At 42.8% G+C, this 26,422-nt stretch overlaps 1 protein-coding gene across 1 annotated transcript in view; it reads left to right on the top strand.

The window, feature by feature from the left end:
- The first annotated feature begins 3,152 nt into the window (after positions 1–3,152).
- Positions 3,153–26,422, top strand: part of LOC145403347 (cilia- and flagella-associated protein 418-like) — a 37,731-nt gene continuing 14,461 nt past the window's right edge. Inside the window, exon 1 of the mRNA XM_080275136.1 lies at positions 3,153–3,238. Within this exon, the coding sequence (XP_080131262.1) occupies positions 3,153–3,238 (86 nt within the window). The remainder of the gene's footprint in view (positions 3,239–26,422) is intronic.

Genomic DNA, 26,422 nt, shown 5'->3' with positions numbered 1-26,422 from the left:
CTGCAGCCCCTGGAACCTCCAGACCGCCCCCAGGATCCCTGGGTGGGACATCCCTTCACCCTGACACCGGAGATCTTCGTCCTCCGTCAGGGCCTAAGCAAGAGGTTCAGGCACCTGTTCTGCCCCAGGCCTGAAAGCCAGACTCCCTCCCCAAGCCCTGAAAGTGCGGGACCCTTCGCCACCTGCAGCCCTGGACGAGAGAGAAGGCCCCTACGCGTGATCCCGTGGCCCCTGAATACAGAGGTCCATGGCGGAACTCAGCCCCATCAGTAGAGAGACTGAGTCATTCCCGCTGCCCTTGTACCTGACCGCCAGTATGCCCAGTCCCGAAAGTGAGTGACAGTGAAAGCACAGTGTCCGTGACATAGTGAAGTAAGGGCAGAACAGTGAGTTATCAGAATATGGAAGGTCTGTGAGAAAAGCATCAGTAATAATATAACAGAGAGGTGGAATAAGTAAGATAACAGTAAAACAGTGAATACGTCAAGGCAGTGAAATAAGAGTCTGTCTCAAGTGAACACGCTACCATATAGTGACTCCGCCTCACATTAAGATCGTATGGGGGACCCAGTGCAAGAGCAATAGTTAGCGACAAGACAGACAAACCGCCTACCAGCAGTGAAAATAGTGCCACAAACTCCACCAGTATACAGAACCTAGACTTTCCCAAATAGCAGTGTTTAGCTTCACTGCCCTAAGTGCTATTCACCTTACCCGATCTTGTCCTTAGTAGTATCCTGTGCGATACTAACACACAATATCTATGCCTTAGTGTAATGCTAGGTGTTTTAGGGTCGGCCTTCCGTCACCATAGCACCTAGTGAATAGCTGGGTTCTTTTTCCTGACCGGAGCTTAGACAAATAAGAGAGAGGCAGGACACAAAAACTCAAGGCAGCACCTTACATGTGAATTACTAAATCTTACACAGGAACGAGCAGATGTCACAAATACAAGTAAACTGGACAATTATAATTCTTGGGCTGCAGATATGGAATAATAGTATCACGCAGGATACTGTACAGGACCAGATTGGTTAGGGTGAACGACACTTGAGTTAGACACTTATGTTGGTGCATGGGGGAGTTTAGATTTCCTAGGCCGGTGGTGGTGGTGGTTGTCTGATTTCCCTGGGTAGCGTTAATATTTTACACTAGGCCTAGGCATGGTCTTACGAGATGTGCCGTCACTGTTGGATAGAGTGTTCACTGTACCTCGGCCCGTAGATCACTATGACACTACATCACTATGTACCCGGGTGGAGCTGGCGATACTGGAATTTCAAGGCAGGGGCCTACATATGATCTCCCAGACACCGCCGATCCTGGCGACTGGGAACAGGCACCTGTATGCCTGTGGGGCCGTCCCGGTGGTAGTCGCGGCTCCTGCGGAGTCTGCGCTCCTGCCTTAGGAGTAGGGCTAGAGTTTCCTGCCCTTGAGACGTCGGAAGGAAGAGGTCAGGAGTACTGTCTCAGCTTTCACCACAGCTCCGGTGGAGTGTGCCCTCCTTCCCCAGGGAAGGTTCTACACCTGCGATGTCGGGAGGACGAGGTTGGACGTACTCTCGCAGCTTAGGCCACAGCTCCGGTGGAGCGTGCCCTCCTTCCGTCGGGGAAGGTGCTGTACCTGCAACATCGAGAGGACGAAGTCGGACGTACTCTCGCGGCTTACGCCACAGCTCTGGTGCAACATGCCCTCCATCGGTCGAGGTAGGGGGATAGCAACCCTAGAGGCTCCTCCTGAGTCCTCATACAAATAGGAGGCCGATCCAAGGGACTGCATCCGAGGGTGTGCTTGGGAGCTTGTCAGTGCAAGTCCCACCCCAATTCTGGTGAGCGTTCTCTCTGTTGAAGAGTAGTGTACACTGACAGATGGTCTGGCTGCGCGGAGTCACGAGGGACATATGTCGTTGATGAGCCCCTCCGTCGTCTCCTAGTGATTTGGGTATCACCTTCTCACTCTCTCCTCCTGGGGTTATGGTGTCGGGTTCACCCCGCCGCACGTGCATTTCAAAATTAATTATCATAGTATTCATTAATAATATCTATCTATCTATTGCCAGACTCCTCAATCCCGTTTGGGGTGGCCACAAACAAATCGCCTCCACGTCGTCCTGTCCCCCGCCATTTCACTGCCCTGCTCCCACCTCACACGCCCCTCTCTCATATACCTCTCCACCCCATCCCTCCATCTCATCCTCGGCCTCCCCCTCCCTCTTGCCCCCTCCACCTCACTCACATACACTCTCTTCGTCAGTCTTTCACCCTCCATCCTCTCCACATGGCCAAACCACCTCAGTGTGTTCCTCATAACGCTTCCTATCACATCCACATCCACACCACAACGTTCCTTTATATCCTCATTCGTCAGCCTGTCTCTCCATGTGACTCCACAGGCTCCTCTTAAATAACTCATTTCCACTGCTCTCACTCTTGACTTGTGTCCTTCCAACAATGTCCAAGCTTCACTTCCATACGATAGAGTTGGTATCACAATACTGTCATGTAGTAACTTTTCACTTCCATGCTCACTTCCCTGTTTCTTATCACTGCTTTCAAAGAACCAGCAAAATATCTTCCCTGCTGTACCCTTTCAAGCACTTCACCCTCCAAACCTCCATCCCTACTCATCATAATAATACTGTATTTATAGAATGACGGGGAATCGTTCAGGATGGGAATTGTCTTGACGGGGAATCGTCCACACGGCGAGTTGTCCTCGTCGTTGCCAGTGCTTGTCGTTTGGCATTCCGGAGTTTGTAAACAAATGGTGTTACTTTTCAGTCCTGCAAAATTGTACTAGAAAGACATGACCGAAGTTTAATTTTGACTTTGTAAGTATGGTGCACGTTTTGACCGGCATAATTAACGGTAGAGAGATGTAAACTAAGTACAGTGATATTTGTTTAATACCAAAGCCAGTTAATTCTGTGATACTAATAATGGGCCTTGCCGATGCCACTTAGTTACAGTGACGTCTCCAGATGATTTTATTTAGCTCAGGAGACACTTTAAACTGAATGGGTTAGAAATACACTTCACTGACCCCTTCACGATTAGACTTCCTTTTCTAGCATGAATAAAGTAGGTGGCACCGTGGCAGCCAGATCAAATTGAAAAATAAAACAACATTTGTATGACCTGTCAACAGGAGGATGGCAGATGATATCGATGATCTGCTTGACGAAGTGGAGGAGAGTTTGTCTGCTGTCAAGAAGAATGCACCTTGTGACATCAAAAGGTGAGCCATCAAAATTTACGGTAAGTCTTTACCAAATGGGCACGGTGATTCCACCTATATATAACAAATTCACAGTCTCAAGGTAAGTAGCTAATTTTGGTACACAGATAGTCTGTCTATCTATTGCCAGATGCTTCAATCCCATTTGGGGTGGCCACAAACAATTTGCCTCCATGTCGCCCTGTCCCCCGCCATTTCACTGCCCTGCTCCAAAGTCACACGCCCCTCTCTCATATACCTCTCCACCCCATCCCTCCATCTCATCCTTGGCCTCTGCCTCCCTCATCCCCCCTCCACCTCACTCACATACACTCTCTTCATCAGTCTTTCACCCTCCATCCTCTCCACATGGCCAAACCACCTCAGTGTGTTCCTCATAACGCTTCCTATCACATCCACATCCACACCACAACGCTCCTTTATATCCTCATTCGTCAGCCAGTCTCTCCATGTGACTCCACAGGCTCCTCTTAAATAACTCATTTCCACTGCTCTCACTCTTGACTTGTGTCCTTCCAACAACGTCCAAGCTTCACTTCCATACGTTAGAGTTGGTATCACAATACTGTCATGTAGTAACTTTTTCACTTCCATTCTCACTTCCCTGTTTCTTATCACTGCTTTCAAAGAACCAGCAACCTTTCTTCCCTGCTGCACCCTTTCAAGCATTTCACCCTCCAAACCTTACTCATTACACTACCCAAATAAACGTACTCACATTTTCCAATTCCTCTACAGATAGTCAATTCTGGAATTGTGACTGCAAGAAGTGATTGGAAAAAAAGAAAGTACAGTACCAATTTTTGGGTAGGCTATTTAAGGACGTTTCCACGTCTCCCCCAACAGTGTTTACCAACGATCTCTCCAACTGGCCGCATTGTTTACCAACCATTGCTTGGACTAGATGCATCGGTGTATTCTATGTCAAAGCTATGGGGAACTTGATGATTTAGCCAAATCTAATCTAACTTAACCAGACTTGCATTTGACAGCTTGCTTTCAAACAAAAATGCATGTTAGCGATGTAAAATATGGCCAGTTGCTGGTAGTTGTCAGCAGAGTATTTATGCATTCTAAATCCTCATTTATAGCTTTCAGAGGTAAGTTTATAAAAATCCTCATTAGAAGTGGTGGTCAAACTACAGTATCAGTCCCACCGAAAACTCGAACTTATCCTACCTATCAGCCTATGCACCTCATTGTGCTGTACTCACCAGGATGTGACGTTGCTCTCGGAAATGAACGGTTTATGAGATTACTGATTTTTTCCATCAACACAGTCAGAGCCTGAACCGTGCCGTCGTGCAGCCATGTTTACCAACAGCAGAGGCAGCAGTCCCTCTTACATTGTTGTCAGTTTTTTATATACATTTTAAACCGTTATATATGCATATTATGATATTTTACACTGACTTGACACCGTTGGAATCACGTGACTTACGAAAGCCAATCACAGCAATCCCTCCCTCTTCATCAACCAATCACATTTAACTTCATTCCGCCAGTGAGCAAAGTTTCCTGCACTCTGCCAGATTCGAAAGTCAGTTCAGCCATGTCTCTCCTGTGTATTGGGTGTGCGCAGGTATTAAGGGGGAATATTTCAGACAGTACATTGCCCGTTACCTCTTTATCAAGAACTTCGGAGAGGAACGCTTCCATCGTTTCTTCATCGAGGCTGCTTGTCTCAACCCCCAACAGTCAGACCGGAGGAGGATTTGCCCAGTGTATGAGGAGAGGGAGGAGTCTGACCCACCATCTCCACAGTAAGGTAGGTTAGACCTTATAGGGGGTTTTGGTTAGGGTAGGTTGGTGAGGTTAGCTTTAGTTGGTTAGGTTAGGTTAGATTAGGTAAGGTTAGGTTAGGTTAGGCTAGGTTGATTAGGTTATGTTAGGTAAGGTTGGTTAGGTCAGGTTAGGTTAGGTTAGGATTATTTTACTTATTTCAAACCCTGCCCTCTTTCCAGGGCTTCAGTATTGAAACGACATCCAACATGGGTGTTTCCAGTGGTTTTTGGTGTGATTATTGATGATTTTTACTTAATATTCTGTCAAAAACTGGTAGTTTCTGTGATGAAAAAAAATAGGTCACATCTCAGAAACTGTTGATTTCCAATAGAAATGAAGGTCAAATTCGAACGAATCACACCACAATCCATTGGAAACACCCAGGTTGGATGAAAAAATCATTGTGGGACCGATACCATAAATTGACTGAAGTGGTAAGCCAGGAAAAATAAGTAACCTTTGAAAGATTCAATAGAAAATATGGAAAGACCATGCCTGTTTGGTAAAGAATGAATAAATTTACATCTAGTCATTATTAACACCTAGAATACTATGACTGACAATCATCAGTTTGCCATGTAGAGTCCTATGATGGACGATCATCAGTTTGCCATGTAGAGTCCTATGACTGACGATTGTAGGTGTGTCAAAACCTGCTGAACACTAAGCCAGCCCCTTTTATGACATGAATGATTCCTACCCAATCAGAACTAGGAGATAAGGTGATGGGAAGGAAGATCCTGACCCCTCACCAGGTCTGTGGGGGGATCCCCTCCTCAGCCACTTCACCTACCTCAGGCTGATTGGACACAGACCGTTCTGTCCTCTCCTCCCAAACTATTCACAAATACCACATCTGCATCGAATAAGTGGGTGTCTCATGCCGGCTCATCCCCTTGAGCCCCCCCCCCCCTTCGTCCACCTCCCTCCACCATCCCTTTATATCAGATGACATGACAGTTTCCCTGCTATGATTGCTTTGTGTGTGTGTTTCTTACTGCCGTAATACCCCCCACCACCACCACCTCCCCTGCATTGGAGGTGTGTTTCATCCCCATCGATGGGGACGAGGGGGGGATGAGACACCCCACCTCCACCTTCCTTCCTCCCAGTCTTTTGTCTCAAATATGACTCAGCAATTTCCCTGCCATGAGCAGCTTGTGTCTGCTTTCACCTTTTTTTTTTTTTTTTTTTTTTTTTTTTTTTTTTTTTAAATGCTGACTCCTGCACCCAGTTTCATTAGTAGAAACATATTGTACATTGATTTCATTTGCAGTATATTGGTAAGGTTCTTTGGTGAAAATTAGGTTTTTGCTGAATTTGATCATTCACTACTGAGTGTCTCTATGCCATCTTATTGAGTTATTACTTTTTGAAGTCATGAAGGTCTTTCCTGTTCTGTTCCACCACTTGGAGGAGATCTTGCAGCTGTGACTCATCCTCTGTAACCATATCTACGAAATCCTCTGTCAACTTCCCTCCTGTTTTTTCCGTCATTGGTAACTTGGAGTTAAATGATGGCATCTTTTACCTGACATAAGTCCTTGCTTTGGTCCCACTGATGGACTGGCTGAGTTAGTCAATCAGGTACACATGCATTCAGACTGGCAAACAGAAGCCTGGAGGACTCATCAGCTCATTTCATGTGCAAATTGGTTTTCTTTTTCCCTCTTTGCTTTTCCTCATAGGAAGACGTATTTTTAATTTTCCATAGGTTTTATTTTTCCATCGTCTGAAATGTTTTCTGAACTTTAGTAACATTTAGGTTTTGTTCACAATAGAGATGTAGCGATACCAAAATTTTGACCGATACCATTACCGATACCACAAAATTGGACCGATACCCATACCAGTGATGGAGGGTGGTGCCTGCTGTCTGAGGGCTGTGGCAGGGCCCTGAGCTGCTGATGTGAGGCTACTAACCTGTCTGTACATGTCCATGGTGGCAGATGTGGTTCATTACCAAAGAATGTACAGTACAGGATTACTATGCACCATGTACTCAGTATGATGCTAAATAATTGGATATTACGAATAAATTATTTTTCATCCCTATAAAAAACCCAAATTCTGTTTAACAAAATAACTTCCAGTGAGTGATATGCTAAATTCCTTTCAAGTATCAGTAGTATCGGCAGAAAATCACCCGATACCGATTCCGATACCAATACTCTAAAAATGGGCCGATACCACCAATACTGACATCGATACTGATACTTTGGTACATCTCTAGTTCGCAGTATATTTCCCATTCCATTTTTTTTTTTTTTTTTTTTTTCAACATGCTGACTCCTACACCTAGTTTCATCAGTAGAAGCATAGTTACATTGATTTAATTGATTTTAGTAAGGTTCTTGAGCAAAAATTAGGCTTTACCAATATTTTCCTGTTTTCTCTCTTACCGCAAGGAGGAACTTTTATAATCTTTGATGGGCAGTTGTGCGGTAACCATTAGGCCTGGCGGACTGAGATTGGCTTTTTCAGGTGTGTAAATTTAAGCTCTTGAAATCAATTAAGAAAAAATTTTACCTTGGTAAAAGATGAAAAATCAACTTAGAATTGCAGCTGAGGTGGTACATAGCTTCAGAAAAATGCAGTCATTAGAGGTTAAGAAGGGTATCTCAGCAGCTACGGCACTATTTACTTAATGTAGACAGAATTTTCAAATAATAATTGGGGTACAGTTAAGTTAAAAAACATCTATTTATGTATCTGTCTGTTGCCAAACACCATACTCCTGCAAAGGGTGGCCATTTGACACTGAGTTAGTTGTTTTACAGGGAGGGGCACCAACCCTCCTCCAACCCACTTGTTGACATGAAGGGAGCACGTATGGTTTGGTTATATGGTTACCACCCAGCGTTGTAAATGGTTTCTTGGCTTACAGGAAACCATTTGGCTTGTCACTCAGTGTAAAGCCACCTGACAGGAAAGATAGGAGAAATAGGAAGAGAGGAGGGCAGGCACAGAAAAAGAATGATAAAAGCTAAGGATGTTTACAGTATTTAAGACAGTGACGTGGCAGTTCCCAATGTCTTGTTGGTATAAGGTGTGTTACCTGTATTTTTTTATTTGCTTATACAGTAAAACCTCGATGTAATGGAGTTCAGTAGACTGGAATTCGCTTTTATTGGAATCGAGGAGCTACGTACAAACTTCTTACTGGTATACAACGGAAAAAGTCCGATAAAGCCAGAAGGAGCCCCAATTACAGTAAACCCCCGCGTTTGGCGATCCAATTAGTCTGGCGAAACTACCGCCAAATTCGAATTTCGCCAAACGCGAGTTCTTTTTACCATATAAATTGCCTATAAAGTGCCTCAATCAGTCTTTGGTCATTGCCAAAATCCCCTTTTTGACCCCTAAAACACCATCTTTCGAGCTGAAATAAAATCTTTTGCCTTCACATATTAATACACATGTAGAAAACAGACCAATAAACAATAAATAAAGCTAATAAGACATGATATAAAGGTTGTAACTAACCGTAAATAGAGTGAAGATAGGCTTGCTTGGCTGGGGACGTCGGAGTGGCAGTGGGGGCAGCTTAGTTGCTACCACCACTTTCCTCATCACTCTCCCCCTCCTCCCCCATAACCCCCTTAGCAACCATTTGTCTCGCTTGATCATCCACTTCATCGAAGCCAGAAAAGTCAGCATCCAGCTTAAAGAGGGCAGTGAAGCTTGGCTGGGGAGGTTGGGGTGGCTGGGGAGGTTGGGATGGCTGGGGAGGTTGCGACTGTTCTTGTGGCTGCTTTTGGGGCTGTTCTTGTGGCACATCGAGTGGGGGGGGGGTTATCAATGATTTCACAGTTATCATCGTCTACGGGAATGGTGGCAATGACGTCTCGGATATTGCGTTGTCTGTCCAGATTCTCTAAAAAAAAACTTTGTTATTTTTGCCTGCTTTAACATTTTCAATTTTTCTTGATATTGTTCAACGTGCGGCCGCCAGGGGACCACCAAATTTGAATTCAAATCGCCAAGCGCGCATTCGGTGGTCAAAAGTGAGTTTCGCCAAGTTGAAATTCACCAAACGAGGGGGCTTACTGTAGTCTGTTATAGCGAGGTTTTACTATATAGTGGGCTTTTTAAAAATGTTTTTAAATAGGAGGTTCCATTATTGTACTTCATACTGTGTGTATTTTAGACTTTACAGAATATGAAGTGAGTGAATTTAATCACCAATCACAGTTTTGCTAACCAGTTTCATATTTTAATGGATGTCTCCTGTGTGATATAAAGATATGCTTTATGATCGTGCCAACTTTCACCATCACATGGTCATATCATGATTACGGAGTGCTCTTAATGCACAATAACTGTTTTGGTGGAAGTTTGACCCAGTGCAAATTTTAATTTGCATGGGATGAGATAGGTTATAGTCATTTGGGGATCTGGGGGATGAAGCCCCCTAGTTAAGTATCAGTTCCTCCAGTTGGGCTTCTACTGCTATTTATGGTTTTTAAATTACATATGCAGTAATCCCTCCACTATCCGACGTAATAGAGCCAAAGGCATGTCCGGAAAGTGGTCCTGTCCGGATAGTGGAACCTAGCCTCCTGGACTTGTACTTATGGACCCTAACTCAGAAAAACACCAATACAACTCCCTCTGGACATGCATAGCATCTATTTAAGACCCAAATCACACCAATAAGGGACATAAAAGACTGAAATAAATGCAAAAGAACCACAAAATGAGGTTTTAGAGGTGAGTTTATACAATATTAAACATTCTGGGTACTTACAACAAGTCCCTGGCTCCTAGACTGGTACTTATGGACCCTAACCCAGCCTAATTTTGAAAGCCACCTAAATAACTCCCTACTGGACATGCATAGTACATATTTAAACCTATTTAAGACCCTATTCATACCAATAATGAACATAAAGCTTGAAATAAATGAAAAGGAACCAAAGAATGAGGAATTAGAAGTGACTGTACCTCATCCAGGGTAATTACAGCACGTTTGTGGCTGCCTTTTGTAAGGTTTTGGCAGGGGTGAAAATGCTCTTGAAGCACATACAGTAATCCAGTGTTGTGCTGCACTTACAGTAATTCTTTGCACTGTGAGTTATAACTGTTTAACACTGCACATTGTGAATTGCAACAGTCCACTTCCAACCGCCATTTGCACTCCACAGTTTGTAAATTCCCGTGTGGTCTAGTGGCGAGGTATTGCAATTTTATTCACTGTTTATTCACAAAAAAATGAGCATGTGTGGCTCCCATTACATGCTACCACTCGCGATCGAAGTTAAGCAATAACAGTTTTGGTGTTGGTGTGTGAGGGGGAAACAGAGTTGCCAGATCGCAACGGCCACATTACCAAACTCCTCAATTTTCATTACCAAATTTAACTTTTCATTACCAAATTCATAATGCTAGCATTTATTCTTCACTAGTTATATATACAAGTGGAAAACATGTAATCACTCTTTGTATAATTAACAGCATGTTGGTTATTTTCACACTATGTACGTTAACAGATTAATCAGAGAGAGCAAACAATCCACCATCTCCATCCTGTGTGTCCTCATACATGTGAAAAATCCGTTTGGTAATGCATTACTCTAATTCATTACCAAACGAATTTTTCATGACCAAATTGTCCCACATTTGGTAATGAAAAATACCAAATGGCAACCCTGACAGGGGAGGGGGGAGGGGGGAGGAAGGAGGGGGGGAGGGTCTGTGGTGTAACAGCTGTTCGGCGCCGTGCGGCAATTTCAAATTACGGGTGGGAAAAATTCGGATTTTGGGGGGATTTTTCTCTTTTTTTGGCCATTTTTGGGTTCCGAAGGTCCAGGCCCACAATATCCGGTAGGTGGGGATGTCCAGAAAGTGGGCGTCCAGATAGTACGGGGATTACTGTATTCGAGTTTGGTGTGTTAACGTCATATCCAATCAGTGGGATTGACAGTAAACATGTTGTCAGCGGCATTTGGGCAGCTTTCAGTAGCTAATATCGCAAAGTAGGTACGGTAATCCCTCCAAGATCTGACGTAATAAAGCCAATGCAACATCCGGGACTTGGTTTTGTCCGGGACTTGGGAGAAATGGCCCTGGACAAGTACTTAGTGACCCCTACCCAACCTAACTTTGAAAGCCACCTAAATAACTCCCTATCGGACATGCGCGACACCTATTTAAGACCCTGTGCACACAAATAAGGGACAGAAACCATGAAATAAATGAAAAGGAACCAGAGAATGAGAAATTAGAAGTGAGTATGGAAAATATTTAGCAGTGTACAGGGTATTTACAACACGTCCGTGGCCGTCACGAAGATTAACCCGCCTCCTCTATGGCTCTGAGAGTGGTGAAGGTGCACTTGAAGCACATACAGTAATCCACTGTTGTGCTGCACTTAATCCTTTGCACTGTCAATTATAATTGTTTAACGCTGCACATTCTGTTCTTACTTGCACCATGCCAATTGCAACACGCTAGTGTTGCACCCAGCACTTAATCCTTCGCACTCTGAATTCTAATTTCTTAACACTGCATCCATCCATCCATCCATCCATCATCCAATCCTACATTGCCCCATGAGGAGTGTAGGAGTCCGGGGCAAGGCAGTTGGTCCTGACATTTAAGATGAGAGTGACCAGCCTCACTGATCCCTGACTGGCACTACATGAGCAATCAACCCCAACCACCCCTTGGATATAAACCTTCACCAGCTCAATCCGATTGGAGCGCAATAATCACCCACTAAACCACCAGGTGCCAAAATTTGGTTATATGGTTACCACCCAGCATAGTAAATGGTTTCCTGGTGTACAGGAAACCATTTGGCATGTCACTCAGTTTAGAGTCACCCACAGGCAAAAGGAAGAGGAAAGAATGAAAGAAAGAAAGACAGAAGAGGGAGTGTAAAGTTACCCGTATGCAGAAGGACAAGGAAGGAATGAAGGAAAGGAAGACACTGCACAACACTGTAAATTCCCTTGTGGTCTAGTGGCAAGGTATTGCAGGTTATTCACTGTTTATTCATAAAAACGAGCATGTGGGCAGCCATGGCAACGAGCTTGCAGTCACAACGATAGGTAGGTGGGAACTGGGGAGAATGCAGGGGCGCTCTAATAATTATCGGAGAAACTGTGTGCCAAAACACAGCTGTTCATCACCATGTGGCACATTTAAAGTAGGGATGAACACGTCTTTTTTTTTTGTGTGTGTGTGTGTCCAAAGATCCAAGCCCATAATGGCCGGGACTTGGGCATCCGGGTCTTAAAGGGGTTACTGTATATATATATTTTTTGTTCTCCCAATATTTTTTTTGTAAAAAATCAAATATTGAAAATTTGTGATGTATCTAGTACAAAAATTTTTTCCTTAAGAATGGTGGCCATATAGAAAACAACTCGAACTGCTGCTTCAGTGTCATCATGTTTTACCAAAACATCTTCAAGAAGTTACAGTTAATAGATTCTCTAATCCCATCAGCCTCTTCAAGCAGAATAAACTAATCTGACATTCACCTAACTTAAAGAGTTAGCATGGAAGGAATTAGATAAAATGTAATTGTATATTGTGATATTTCATTAAATTTTTGTTTGAAGATTGAAAAACATGTCCATATCCTTTTTATACCTGTGTATGGTCTGTAGACATTGCCAGTAGCCTATTATTTATGCTAAGGTATACTCAATACTTGGAATGTCTTTTTTTAATTTTAGGTTATATGGTATGTATTTGTGATGAAAGAATTCAGTGTTGAGAAGCGGGATTTGCTAGTTAGGTAGTACTGTAAGGTTCTCAATAACGGTAATTCTCATAGTTCGGTTACATATCAGAGTTGCCTGTTAGCTGGCTAGTTGTGAGTGGAGGTAGTTTGTAAAGTTTTGCATTAAATTTTTCTTTTTTTTTTCCATAATGTTTTGTTTATGTGATTGTTTGTTAAATTATGCAGTTTTATCTTAGTTTGTATGCTAAATAACTTAAAGTGTTAGAGTACGTAGTGTAAGAAAACACTGGATATTTTGGATGTCTCCAAGTTGGCAACTGTTGCTTTTCCGAGAATGTAATACAGTAGATCATTCTAGTATATAGGGAGCTTATATAAGGTTGAGGAAGGGACTAGAGGAGTTTCAGTTCATTTTGAGTTTAGTTCAGTGTCAGTGCAGATTGTATAGCTCCAGTACTTGTGAAAACAGTGTAGTGAAGTTGGCAAGCATTAAGTGTAATTACTTGGTAAATAAAGACAGTGAACTTGGGAAGCCAGAGTTTATTTACAATGCCTGAGCTGATCTCATTGTTGCACACCAAAAGGCTGACCATAGGAAGAACTACTCGCTGGGCAACATCCTCCCTATACTGAACTATGCCGTTGGAGCCTGTGGCAGTGTGGGACGGGGGTGTAACAGTGGTGTCAGGAGTGTGGCTCATTATAAAAGTGTTGCAGTAAGTCAAACCTTCGACATGGAGGCAGAAGGTGCACAGTAAGAGTAGACTGTAGCACCAGTCAAACAGGGCAGTACTCCCAAGGCAGTTGGAAAGCTGATGACAGGGAGAGCTGGAGCTCCCGTTTCATTCTGACCATCCACCTTTGTTGAGCATTTTCAGTGTTTCAGTAATATAGGGGGTAGGCCAGCATGCTCTCCAGTACAAGTTTCTTTAACTGTCACCACCAGACTACATGCACATTACACACTACACTTCAGTTTCAAAATTAAAACAAAAAAAGGCATGTAATAACCAAGCCTCTGAGTCCTTTGGGGGGGGGGGACATAAATGCCCCCAGCATCTGCTCCTCTCCCGGTGACGACACAGCAAGCTGCTTGGAACCACTGTCTGACTCACTTCTTCTTCATTTTTGCAATATTCATGGCCATTCCTCAGACTTTCCCTCTGTTGAGCACCATCTTACCTCCTCTCAACCTCACCTTCTCTTCTTAACTGAGACTCAGCTGTCTGAGGCAACTGATAGCAGACCCTTTGCTCTATCCTCCTACTTTCTCTATACTTATTTCAAAGCCAAAGGTTGCTGTTGTGTATTTGTACTTAATGGCTTATCGTGCTCTTGTGTTCCTGAACTTGATTCTTCTGAATTCTCTACTTTCTGGCTTCAGCTTTCCTGTCATTCTCGGACTAAATATATCTGTGCTGTTTACTTATCCCCTAATTCTACTGACTATGAAAAATTGTTCAACTATCTTCTACAGTGGTACACATCCTATCCATTTCTCCATTCTTTGACATCTCCATTCTAGGAGATTTCATTGTTCACCACCACCTTTGGCTCTCCTCTCCTTTCACTGATCCACCTGGTAAACAAACCTACATCTTTTCTATCCTTAATGACCTAGTGCAGATTGTACAGCACCTTAACCGTATCCCTGACCACCCTGGAGAGAGTTCCAACATACTTGACCTCCTCGTAACAACTAATCCCTCTGCCTTCACTGTTAATCTTTCTTCTCTGTTGGGCTCCTCCGATCACAGCCTTATTACCTTAACCTGTCCTGTCACTCAAGTACGGCCTGTGGGCTCTCCAAAGAAATGTCGGTTATGGCACTTTGGAGCTGCTGATTGAGAGGCCCTCAGGCAGTACTTCTTTGTTTTTCCCTGGAATGATTATTACTTCCATGGCCAGGAGCTATCTGAGTGTGCCATGCACATTACGAAGGTTATTCTCTTGGGCATGGAAGCATATATTCGTTTCTCATATCCTTTGACTAATGCAAAAAAGTCATGGTTTAATTATGCTTGTTCTAATGCTGTCTGCAACAAGGAGAAGGCCTATAAAAGGTACTGGAGCTGACTCACCCTTGAATCACATCTTTTTTATGTTTCTGCATGGAATCGTGCTAAGTCTGTTCTTTGCTCTGGTAAAAATTTCATCTGTACTAAATGCTCCCAACTATCCAACTCGAATTCATGCTGCTCCTTTTCACACCTTGCCAGAAACCTTTCTAACAACATTACCTCATCATCCTTCCCTCCTCTTCTCTAGTTTGATGGCTCTGTAGCGATTTCTTCTGCTGGTAAAGTGGATCTCTTCGCTTAAATTTTCTCCTCCAATTCCATGTTTGACAATTCCGGTGCTGTTCCTCCATCACTTCCCCCCTCTGACTTCCTCATGGCTGACATTAGAATTTCTTCAACAGATGTATTTTCTGCCATCACTGGCCTCAATACAGTAGAAGTCTGATTTTTCGGCATCTATGGGACCAGGCAAGTGCCGAAAAATCAAAATTGCCGAATTATCAAAAACCCTACCCACTCAATACCTTATATGTTTCGGTGAACACTATCATCACTATTCATATCATTACAAATATGCTTGGAGAGAGTACTGTATACTGTTTGATACTGTACAATACTGTAATGAATACAGTACTATACATGAATATGAAAAATAAAGAAATTAGTGAACATACTGTATATAAATGTAATGGTACAGTAGGCCTACAAGTTCACATGCACTTACCTAAACTTATAGTAGGTTCCTTATTTACATATGTACAATAGAAGGGGTTGAATGGACTCTGCTACTGCTGGAAGAAGTCCCCAGCAGTAGAGGGTCCTGCAACAGGCTCTAAGGACTCATGGAGAATTTCAAGACTGACGAAAAAAATCGGAAAATCTGCCGAACGATCAGAGATTTTCGTAAATGGGACTATTTCTCAAAACTGCCGAAATGTCAGATTTGCCGGAGAATTGGATGCCGAAGAATTGGACTTTTACTGTACTAACAAGACATATGGGTCTGATGGAGTTTTACCTGTTGTTCTCAAGAACTGTGCTTCTGTGCTTACACTATGCCTAGGTAAACTCTTTCACCTTTGTCTATCAACTTGTACCTTTCCTTTCTGGAAGTTTGCTCTCATTCAGCCAGTCCCATAGAAGGGTGACCATTCCCAACCCTCTAACTCTTGCCCAGTTGCTTTAACATCCTGTGTCTCAAAAGTTTTCGAGTCTGTTCTTAACAGAAAAATTTTAACGCATCTTTACTGTCACAACCTTCTTTCTGATTGTCAGTATGAGTTTTGTCAGGGACACTCCGCTGGTGATCTTCTAACCTACCTTTCAAACTCCTGGTCCTCCTCCATTCGGGACTTTGGCAAAAGCTTTGCCATTGCACTTGACATCTCAAACGCTTTCAGTCGAGTCTGGCAGAAATCTTTAATTTCGAAACTGCCTTCTTATGGTTTCTATCCTTCTGTCTGTGCCTTCACATCTACTATCCTTTCTGGTAGTTCTTTAGCTGCTGTTGTAGACAGCCATCGTTCTTCTCCTAGATCTATCAATAGTGGTGTTGCACGGGGTTCTGTCCTATCACCGGCTCTCTTCCTTTTATTCATCAGTGAGCTTCTAAGCTGTACTGTACATCTAATCTTATCCACTCATATGTTGATGATTCCACCCTTCTCCTTTCCATTCAGTTCCTGCAACATCCATCTCAGCAGTTACTTCAACACACAAAGGATGAGGCTATGGCACACCTAATGTCTGACTTGCCTCATATATCTGACTGGGGTAAAAGTAATCTTGTTGTTTTACATCAAAGACTTAGTTCTTACACCTATCAACCCGATAAAATTTTCCACAGGAGTACCGACTAATGTTTAATAATATCCAGCTCAGTCCAGTATCATCCTTAATCATACTTGGGGTTTCATTCTCTTAGGATTTATCTTGGAAAGGTCATATTACATCTCTTGTAAAATCTGCTCTCAGGAGATTAGTTGTGCTAAACCAACTGCATACCTTCTTTACCCCTGCACAGTTGTTGACTTATCATACTTGGGGTTTCATTCTCTCGGGATTTATCTTGGAAAGATCATATTATATCTCTTGTAAAATCTGCTCCCAAGAAATTAGGTGCTAAGCCGACTGCATACCATCTTTACCCCTGCACAATCATTGACTTTATACGCGGGTGTTATCCGCCCCTGTGTAAAGTACAACCCTCATGTGTGGGAAGGCTCTACACATATACAGTAGCTCTGCTCAGTAGGATGGAGTCAAAGGCTTTTTGTCTCATTAACTCTCCTCTTACTGGCATCCTTCAACCTCTGTTTCTTCGCCGCACTGTTGCATCTTTATCTCTTTTTTTATCACTACATCAGTGGTCACAGCTCCTCAGAACTGTCTGCTTGCATCCCTCTCTCCACCTCTACGACAGGTACGTAGCACCCGTCTAGCAACAAACTCTCTCATCCCTTTTCAGTCCAACTCTCTAATGCAAGAGTTAACCATTACTTCCAGTCCTTCATTTATACAACAGGTCAACTCTGAAACTGTCTCCCTCCGTCTGTACAGTATTTCCTACTTCCTATGATCTCCAGTCTTTCAACCGCAGTGTGTCTATAGTCCTTCCAAAATATCCAGATCGTTTGGGCATTGTCCCTCACGGGAGTTCCCCTTCGCGCGATGCTGCCGAATCTGTACCAAAACACCTCTCTGTCTCATGTCAGCTATTTACTACTTCTAAATGAAATTTATTTACTGTATATATGTCTATAATTCTCTCATAAGGTTATACACTCAACCCCCTGCTATCGCGCTTTCATCTATCACGTTTATCTGCTATCACGCACACATCAAATGCACAACCATACATGCTATCACGCACCCCAAGACCGCTATCACGCGTCGAGTTTGAATACAGGCTAAGCTAAACTTAGTCACACAGCACTTCATACGAGGTTTGCCAAGGATACGATGGTTAATTGGAACGATAATGTGGTAAAATTGCCGACGATACCATGGGCATTTGGAATGCATCTGAACGGATTCCTGCTGAGGATACGACGGGCAAAACAGTGTGAACAAAACCCATTCGACTCGAAAGAATATATCGTACTACAGCATTGAAATTTAGCCTAACACAGTATACTTATTAATACTGTATTTTAGAATAAATATCAGTTGTTTTGAAACCCTTATAAAGAGTTCATACTTCCTATGCCGAGAAAACTGTGATGTTGATAAAGTAATCATGTGTTTACAACTGAGAGGGGCTCTGGCAACAGTACGAGGAGGAATGTGTGTGATAGCGTGCAAGTTTTGTTCCACTTAAATCTTCCTCAGCCGTTCCTGATACAATGTACCATGTGATACCCCCTTTAGCTGTGGACACTAAGAAATCATGGAGACAGCTCAAGAGATCTGGCGGCAATTAAGCCACTCCCAAGCCCCGGAACCCATCAAACCACCCAAGCCTTAATCCTTATAAAAGTTTGATGGCCTTTTATGTTGTTCATTTATTCATTATACTGTTATTATTAATATAATAATGCTTTATTTCATGTTGGAGGAGAGATTGGCAGGAAATCGTAGGCATAAAGTGGTTAAAAGTTAGAAAAATGGGCCACCGAAAAACCAATTAGAAATTTTCCCATTGATTGTTCAGTTCAGCTATCACATATTCAGCTATCACGCGCGTTTGCTGTGACCAATTAGGCACGATAGCAGGGGGTTGAGTGTATAGTGTAAGAAAATGCCTATTGTTTTTAATAATACAATGACTTTTTATAAGTACCTCAACACTTCGTAACGTTGCTTTCCAATTCTGTCACGCTTGTAGGTGAGTCAGTGAGGGTAGGTCAGTTGTCAATCTGCAGGTCACTCCCTCTCTGACCGCCATCAAAGATGAGCTCCTACCCCACTACACGCCCTCGTCTGCTCCACAGTCATGAAAAAGAACTTATTTACTGCTTAAATAAGTATTTTTTAGAAGAGAAGGCAAACAGAGGACCTATAATTGATCCCTCAGAAACTGTTGCTCGAACAGCGATGGCCACCAACGTGAGTGAAGTAACAGAGAGAGAGACAGACAGACAGACAGACAAAGTCAGGAGGCTTTTCCTCAAATTCTAATAAATCATATAACCGTATGGACTTTATAGAAATTAATCTCCATAAAATGTTGATTTTATATGCAGAGAGAGAGAGAGGGGGGTAGTGAGCTGGGAGTGAGGGTTAACACTTGTCGCTAATCCAATAATTGGCCCAGTAGAAACTGTGGCAACGTTGCACGTAGGGGAACTCCCGTGAGGGACAACGCCTAAACGATCTGGATATTTTGGAAGGACTATAGGCGTCTCTAAATGAACGGATCTTGAATTTGGGTCTCTCTTGTGTTGTTTTTGTTTTATTCTTGGAAGGAACAGTTTGCAGGCACCTGGCCTTTGGTTCCTTCTTCATTGCATATAAAAAATATAATAATAAAAAAAAAAAAAAAAGACAAGAGGCCAAGCTAGGCAAGAGGAGGCATCGCTGGCTGCAATGGACTGGTTGATGGACGTGTACAAGTTACATAAAGTAATAGAATGGTCTCTCATAATCATCAGAATATCATTCTTTTTTCTCTGATTTAATATTCATGAAAAATATAGTACGGTAAATCATATTTGGAGATTATCGTACCTCGTGCGAAACATGCACCCTCACAGTGACATCACAACCCATACCAGGATCACAGCTGACCACCACTCACAACAATGTCTGGGAATCATGCTCCAGTACAGGTAAGATTTCTGTGATACTCAGCTGTTGTTATCAAGCTTGGTATGTAAGACTTAGTGTGATAGCTCACTTAAGATGAAGTATGCTGTGTTTGTGCTTTAGTGAAGAGTTTTGTTGGTTTCAAAGAGACTGGTAGTGACAGTGAACTTTGCGACAATCAGGTACCTGTAGGACAAATCAGTAGCACTGAGATTAGATTTGATAAAGTCGTAATGAAATGATGTATGAACTGAATTATTATAATTATTGCTAGGTCCTGACTCCAGGGGCACATAGCCCCGGAATTAGGCAGTAATACATAGGGAAGATGTCACAGAGACCAAAATATTTCAGAGTTTTTCCTCTTACATAGGCCTGACCTTGGACAGCTAGAGCTCTGCGGAGTACACTATTTGGTTATCTGATTTCTTGATCTTATGTTCTGGTGATGTTGGAGCATCTTTTTTGTTACAGCCAGTCTGATCTGGAGAATAAGATTTTCACATCCCTACCAATGGCTTAAGCCAAAGTTAGGGTTGATTTTGCTTGACAGGTGACTTTTGGGTCAGGTTAAGCTGTATATGTTAGGCTATTATAATTTTTATCATCATGTATGGTAGGTTCATACACACCAAATTATCAGAAATCCGGTCAAAAATTTATGTTTAATTTGACTATTAATAATAATTCAGAATTCAGATAAAAATTTCTTACAGTTAGTGTAAGTGTTTCACCTCTAGGTTGACAACTCGCCTTGACAGATTTCCTTTTGGTGTAAATACTGTATTGATTTATAGAGCAAATACTTTAATTTATGCTTTAAATCAATATTTATGCAAAATGGGAGTCTGTCAATGCGTGTTGATCTGAAGGGTAAATATCCGCCAACTTTAGCATGTTCTAGCTCTGAAGCCTGATTTTTTTTTTTTTTTTTTTTTTTTTTTTTTTTTTTAAAGTCATGTTAAGCACAAATATTTGACCGGATTTCAGCTAATTAGGTGTGCATGAACCTGTATGGTGAAAAAAATTACAATATTTTCCTTTTAAAAGTGCCAATTCGGTATTTCCTTGCACTGCTTGAAAGCAGTAGGAGTTGCCCGTTGTGATGGAATACTTACGGCGCACTGCTTGCCACCACAGCCTCCTGGACATGTCTCTTGGAACAGTGAAGAATCTTTCTTGTATGATTCTACTTGTATACTTCCACAGTGGAGCAAAGCACCAATGGTGGTTATTTGCTCACGAAGCAAAGCTCAGCAGAACACAATCACACAACTTCCCTGGGGATCAGTCTTGTTTTGTCTCCTGGCATGGTGGGTTTCAGACGTCACAGCCACTCAAGGCTCGTGCTGCCACATCAGCCTCTTTTTGTGCAACTTTGAAGGCTTATATCTCCAATTTTTACTTTGCTTTGTCATAGTAACTATATCATAGGATAATTCAACACATTTATACACAAATATATATTTCACTTTAAAAAAAATTGACCATCATCCAGTCCATTATGAAGCTATTACAAGCACAAAATGTACAACTATGAGCACAAAGTGTACAACTACAGCACAGAATGAAGGACAGAAAGAACTCAAAGAACAGTTACAGGCACAAAATGAAGGACAGAAAGAAATCAAAGAACAGTTGCAAGCACAGAGTGCACAACTAGAGGCACAAAGTGAAGAACAGAAAGAAAGATATGAATATCTTCAAGAGGCATTAGGGGAGCAACAGAGGGAATTACAGCTGAGGAAGCAAGGACAGCTAGATGCTTTCATGGGGGAAATGAAGGAAGAAAAGCAACAGTTTAAGGAGGAAGTAAATGCCAAGCTCAGGCAGCAAAAGTATGAGGTAAGCAATAATGTGATGGAGTGCAGACAGCATTTTTTTTTTCTTTTTTTTTTAAATGCCAGGAAGAAGGAACCAAAGGCCACGAGCCCCCAACATCTCTTCCTTCCAAGAGAAAAACAAAATACAAGAGAGAGCCAAATTCAAGATCCGATCATTTTGAGATGCCTGGACACACTGCGTTTGAAAGACTGGAGATCATAGCTAGCAGGAAATACAAACAGAGGGAGACAGTTCCAGAGTTGACCTGTTGCATAAATGAAGGACTGGGAGTAACGGTTAACTCTTGCATTAGAGAGTTGGACAGAAAAGGGATGGGAGTTTGCTGCTAGACAGGTGCTACGCACCTATCGTAGAGGTGGAGGGATGCTAGCAGACAGTTCAGAGGAGCAGTGACCACTGAAGAAGCGATAGAAAAGAGATAAAAATGCAATAGTGCGGCAAAGAGACAGAGGTTGAAGAGAGCCAGTAAGAGGAGGAGAATTAATGAGACGAAAAGCCTTTGACTCCACCCTATTGAGAAGAGCTCTATGTGGGGAGCCTTCCCACACATGAGAGTTGTACTCCACACAGGGGCAGATAAAACCCGTGTATAGAGTCAACAATTGTGCAGAGGTAAAGAAGGGACGGAGTCGGCTTAGCACACACAATCTCTTGGAAGCAGATTGTACAAGAGATGTAATATGACCTTTCCAAGATTAGTCCCGAGTGAATAAAACCCCAAGCATGTTCAAGGATGATGCATGATTAAGCTGAATATTATTAAACATTAGTCGGTACTCCTGTGGAAGATTTTGTCGGGTTGATAGGTGTAAGAACCGAGTCTTTGATGCACTAAAAACAACAAGATTATTTTTACCCCTGTCAGAGATATGACCCAAGTCAGACATTAGGTGTGCCATAGCCTCATCCCTTGCTTGTTGAAGTAACTGCTGAGATGGACGTTGCAGGAACTGAATGGAAAGGTGAAGGGTGGAGTCATCAGCGTACGAATGGATAGGGTTAGATGTACAGCTTAGAAGATCATTGATGAATAAAAGGAAGAGAGTTGGTGATAGGACAGAGCCCTGAGGAACACCACTGTTGATAGATCTAAGAGAAGAACGACAGCCATCTACAACAGTGGCTATAGGACGACCAGAAAGGATGCTATAGATGAAAGCACAGATAGAAGGAGAGAAACCATAAGAGGGCAGTTTGAAAATTAAAGATTTGTGGCAGACTTGATCAAAAGCCTTTGAGATGTCAAGTGCAATGGCAAAGCTTTTGCCAAAGTCCCAAAAGGAAGATGAACAGGAGTCTGAAAGATAAGTGAGAAGATCGCCAGTGGAGCGTCCATGACGGAACCCATACTGACGATCAGAAAGGTTGTGATAGCAAAGATGCTTTAAAATTCTTCTATTAAGAATTGACTCAAAAACTTTTGAAATACAGGATGTTAAAGCAATTGGATGATAGTTAGAGGGTTGGGAAAGGTCACCCTTCCTTGGGTGACCTGCTGAAGATTCATGAGGGAATAGTGATGGAGTGCAGACAGCATGAATACGACCAGTTAAGACATGTAGATGACCAGTTGAAGCATGTAGATGGCCATTTGAAGGTAATTAGTGAGAGAATTGAGGCTGTAGAGAAATACTGCACTGCTGAGCCTCAGGTTAGTGTACAGGAAGCATATGAAAAAATTAGTGTATGGTGGATCTTGACGAATCCCAAGCATCTAAAGGTAGAATTACAGGGTTGAATAATCAGAATGCAGAAGTTTTAAGTCCTGGGCTAAATTATGATGTCCCAGTTTTTAGACCCCAAACCAATGAAGTGCATGGCTATAATGGGATCCAGTTAAAAAGAAACCCCAGGAATTTGATGGCAATCTTCGGAAGCTTACCATGTGCAGTTTGAGTTACTTGCTGATTAGAATGGTTGGAATGATAGGCAGAGAGCAGTGCAGCTTGCTACTAGTCTCAAGGGCACAGCAGTGGAAATTCTGGGCCAGATGTCAGTAGAGGAGAGGAACAGTTATCAGTCCTTGGTAGAAGTACCAGAACACATATATGGGACCATGTAGCGGACTAAGGTTTACAGAGCATGATTCTGAAGCCATGTGCTGGCTTGAGGAGAATCCCTATAGCAGCCTGCTTGTGACCTGGAGAGTATGGTACAGAAGGTATACCCTGGAGCAGCACCTAACCTGTTGGCTATCCTTCTGAGGGACCAGCTCATCGATGCTCTTGCTAGTGCAGAGTCGAAAGTGCAAGTGCAGCAGGCATAACCCAGAAGCATGCAAGAAGCACTAGCCAGGGCATTGGAAATTGAGTCGTACATCAGGTCTATTACATCCACTATCCAGGCAGGTTGTAGTGCAGGAATCAAGGCAAATAAGAGGCAGATACGTGACGTGGAAAAATTTGAAGGAAATTACTGGCACTGTGAAAAGCCAGGACATAGGAAAGAGGACTGCTACAAGTGGAAGTGAGAACAGGAGAATATCAGAGGAGGTTGCTGGTTTTGCAGGAAGCCAGGACACAGAAAGTTGGATTGTTACAAATGGAAGAAGAAGCAAGAATGGAAGAGTGCAAGAAAACCCACGATTTTAACAAACAAGTGTTGGACATGTGATGAGACACTTCATCTGTGATTGTGCAAATGAGAAGGACAGCAAGAAGAAGGCAGCAGAAGACGAGAAGGATGAGGGTAAATTAGTTAAGGCTGGTGACAAGAGGCAACAACCAGCCAGTTTTTCCCAAGAAGCCCCACCACTGAGGAAGTACAAGAGAACCTTGACTGATAGTGTGCGAGAAGACAAAAGAACAGTCAGCAAGCAGTGTAGTATGAAAGAAGATCATAGATAGAAATGCAGCTGTACTGCAGTGACAGGGCCAATGTCAGATGAAGACGACTTGAAGAGGATGCAGTTGAAGGATGCAGATATACAACCAGTGTTAGAATGGCTGCAGTGGAGTACAGTGCGACTATCTTGGGAAGAGGTTTCCAGGTTCAGCCCCGTGACTAAGAGCTACTTGAGTCAGTGGGACCTTCTTTGTTTCAACAACAGAGACACCTGATGGCCTCAGCAAGTATTGGCAACTGGTGGTTCCAAAGATTATGAGGTCTGAGATCTTAACCAGATCACTAGTGGGCACCTGGGAGTGAAGAAAACTCTAAGTCAGCTGCAACAGAGGGTCTACTGGACTGGCATACGTCAGGATGTTGAAGGGTGGTGTCAGGCCTATGATGTATGTTGTCCTAAGAAGAGACCCAAGAAACATGGTTGCATCCCTCTCCACCTGTACCAAGTGGGTGCACCAATGAAAAGAGTCACAGTGGACGTTGCTGAACCTTTGTCATCCACTGAAAGAGGAAACCGTTACATACTCGTATGTGTCGCCATGGAGCACTGTACTTCACAAAGTGACCAGAAGCCTATGCCATCCCCATTCAAGAGTCTGCGACTGTTGCTCAGGTGTTGGTTGACCAGTTTTTTGTTCATTCTGGGATGCCACAAAAGCTACTTTCAGACCAGTGTAGAAGCTTCAAGTCTGCTGTTTTCCATGAGTGCTGCAAGTTACTGGGGATCAAGAAGACTAGGACAACCCTACTAAGGCCACAGTGAGATGGGATTTTGGAGAAATTTAACTGGACCCTAGGACAAGAACTGGCCAAGCACTGCATAGAGGGACAATCAGAATGGGACCAGAAATTACCTGCGTTGCTGATGATATATTGGTCTGCATCCCATGAGTCCGCCAGCTACACCTCTACAAAACTGATGCTGGGCCACGAGTTATGTTTACCCATTGACTTGTTCATGGGAATACAACCTGGAGAAGAGCTGCTTACAGACACTTCCAACTATGCGAAGCATCTTCAGGAAAGGCTGGCTGAGGTACATGATCAAGTGCCAGAAGCTCTTAAAGTTCTTGGGTGAAATGATGAAGTGCAAGTATGATGCCAAGACAAGTGAGGTGAGCTTCAAGGATGGTGACAAAGTTTGGTTATACAATCTTCAGCAGAAAAAGAGACAGTCACGAAAGCTGCAGAGTTCATGGGGCAGGCCTTACACTGTGTTGGACTGCCTATCAGACGTAACGTACCAGATTTGGGGAGGCAGGATGTCTCACCCAGAGGTGGTACACGTGAACCTTCTGTGGCAGTACCATGGGCCAGGACAGTACTGCTGGGACGTCTCCGAGGAATTGTGCACACCTGTAGCCAAGGATGTTGAGGAGTACCAAGGAGCTGAAGTACAGGAGGATAGTGACAGTTTCCCAAGAGAAGTATGTCAGGAAGAGGACATAGACATTCCAGCATTGGACTGTGTGGAGGACCAGGGACATTGTCAGAAGTGGCATAGGAGAAGACCTGATAAGTTGAAGGATTATTTTGTACTGTATAGAATTACATGTTTAGTTTGGGTTAAGGGTTATGTTTGTTTACATTGTGTAGTTTTGTCAGGATGACAAAGGACTAGGGAGGGGGTAGTGTTGAGAAGCGGGATTTGCTATAGTTGCGGTGCACAACTCTGAGGTTGTTATTATTGTATCCTGGCAACTTACCCTTAACAGTGCTTCTGATTTCGTGTATAATATGAGATGCATGTGATTTGTGTATAATAATATTCGTGTATAATATATTCATGCATAATAATATGATTTGTGTATAGTAGGATATGAAATCGGACGCACTTTTGAATGGTAGGTTGCCAGGGTATGATAATGAAAACCTCAGAGTCGTGCGCCGCGACTATAGTTAGTTAGTACTGGAAGGTTCTCAGTAATTCTCATAGTTCAGTTACGTGTCAGAGTTGTCAGTTAGCCTGCTGTTTGTGAGTGGAGTTTTTTTTTATGTAAAGGTATGCATTAGATTTTTATTCTCTTTTTCTCCATAATGTTTATTTATGTGATTATTTGTTAAATTATGTAATTTTATCTTAGTTTGTATGCTAAATACAGGCAAACCCCGATTTACAATACCCCTAGATGCAATACTCTGGAATAGTGATGGGGTGGAAATACCACCCTACCCTGCTCACTGTAGGCCTGCCCCAGGTTTTTAAGGGGGTTTTTATTTATTTATTTATATTTTTGCAATTTTGAT

Source organism: Coenobita brevimanus, chromosome 60 (assembly GCF_032717465.1).
Source record: "Coenobita brevimanus isolate Jiangsu-jjx chromosome 60, ASM3271746v2, whole genome shotgun sequence".
Classification (NCBI taxonomy): domain Eukaryota; kingdom Metazoa; phylum Arthropoda; class Malacostraca; order Decapoda; family Coenobitidae; genus Coenobita; species Coenobita brevimanus.
This window is presented reverse-complemented; position numbering and strand designations above follow the sequence as displayed.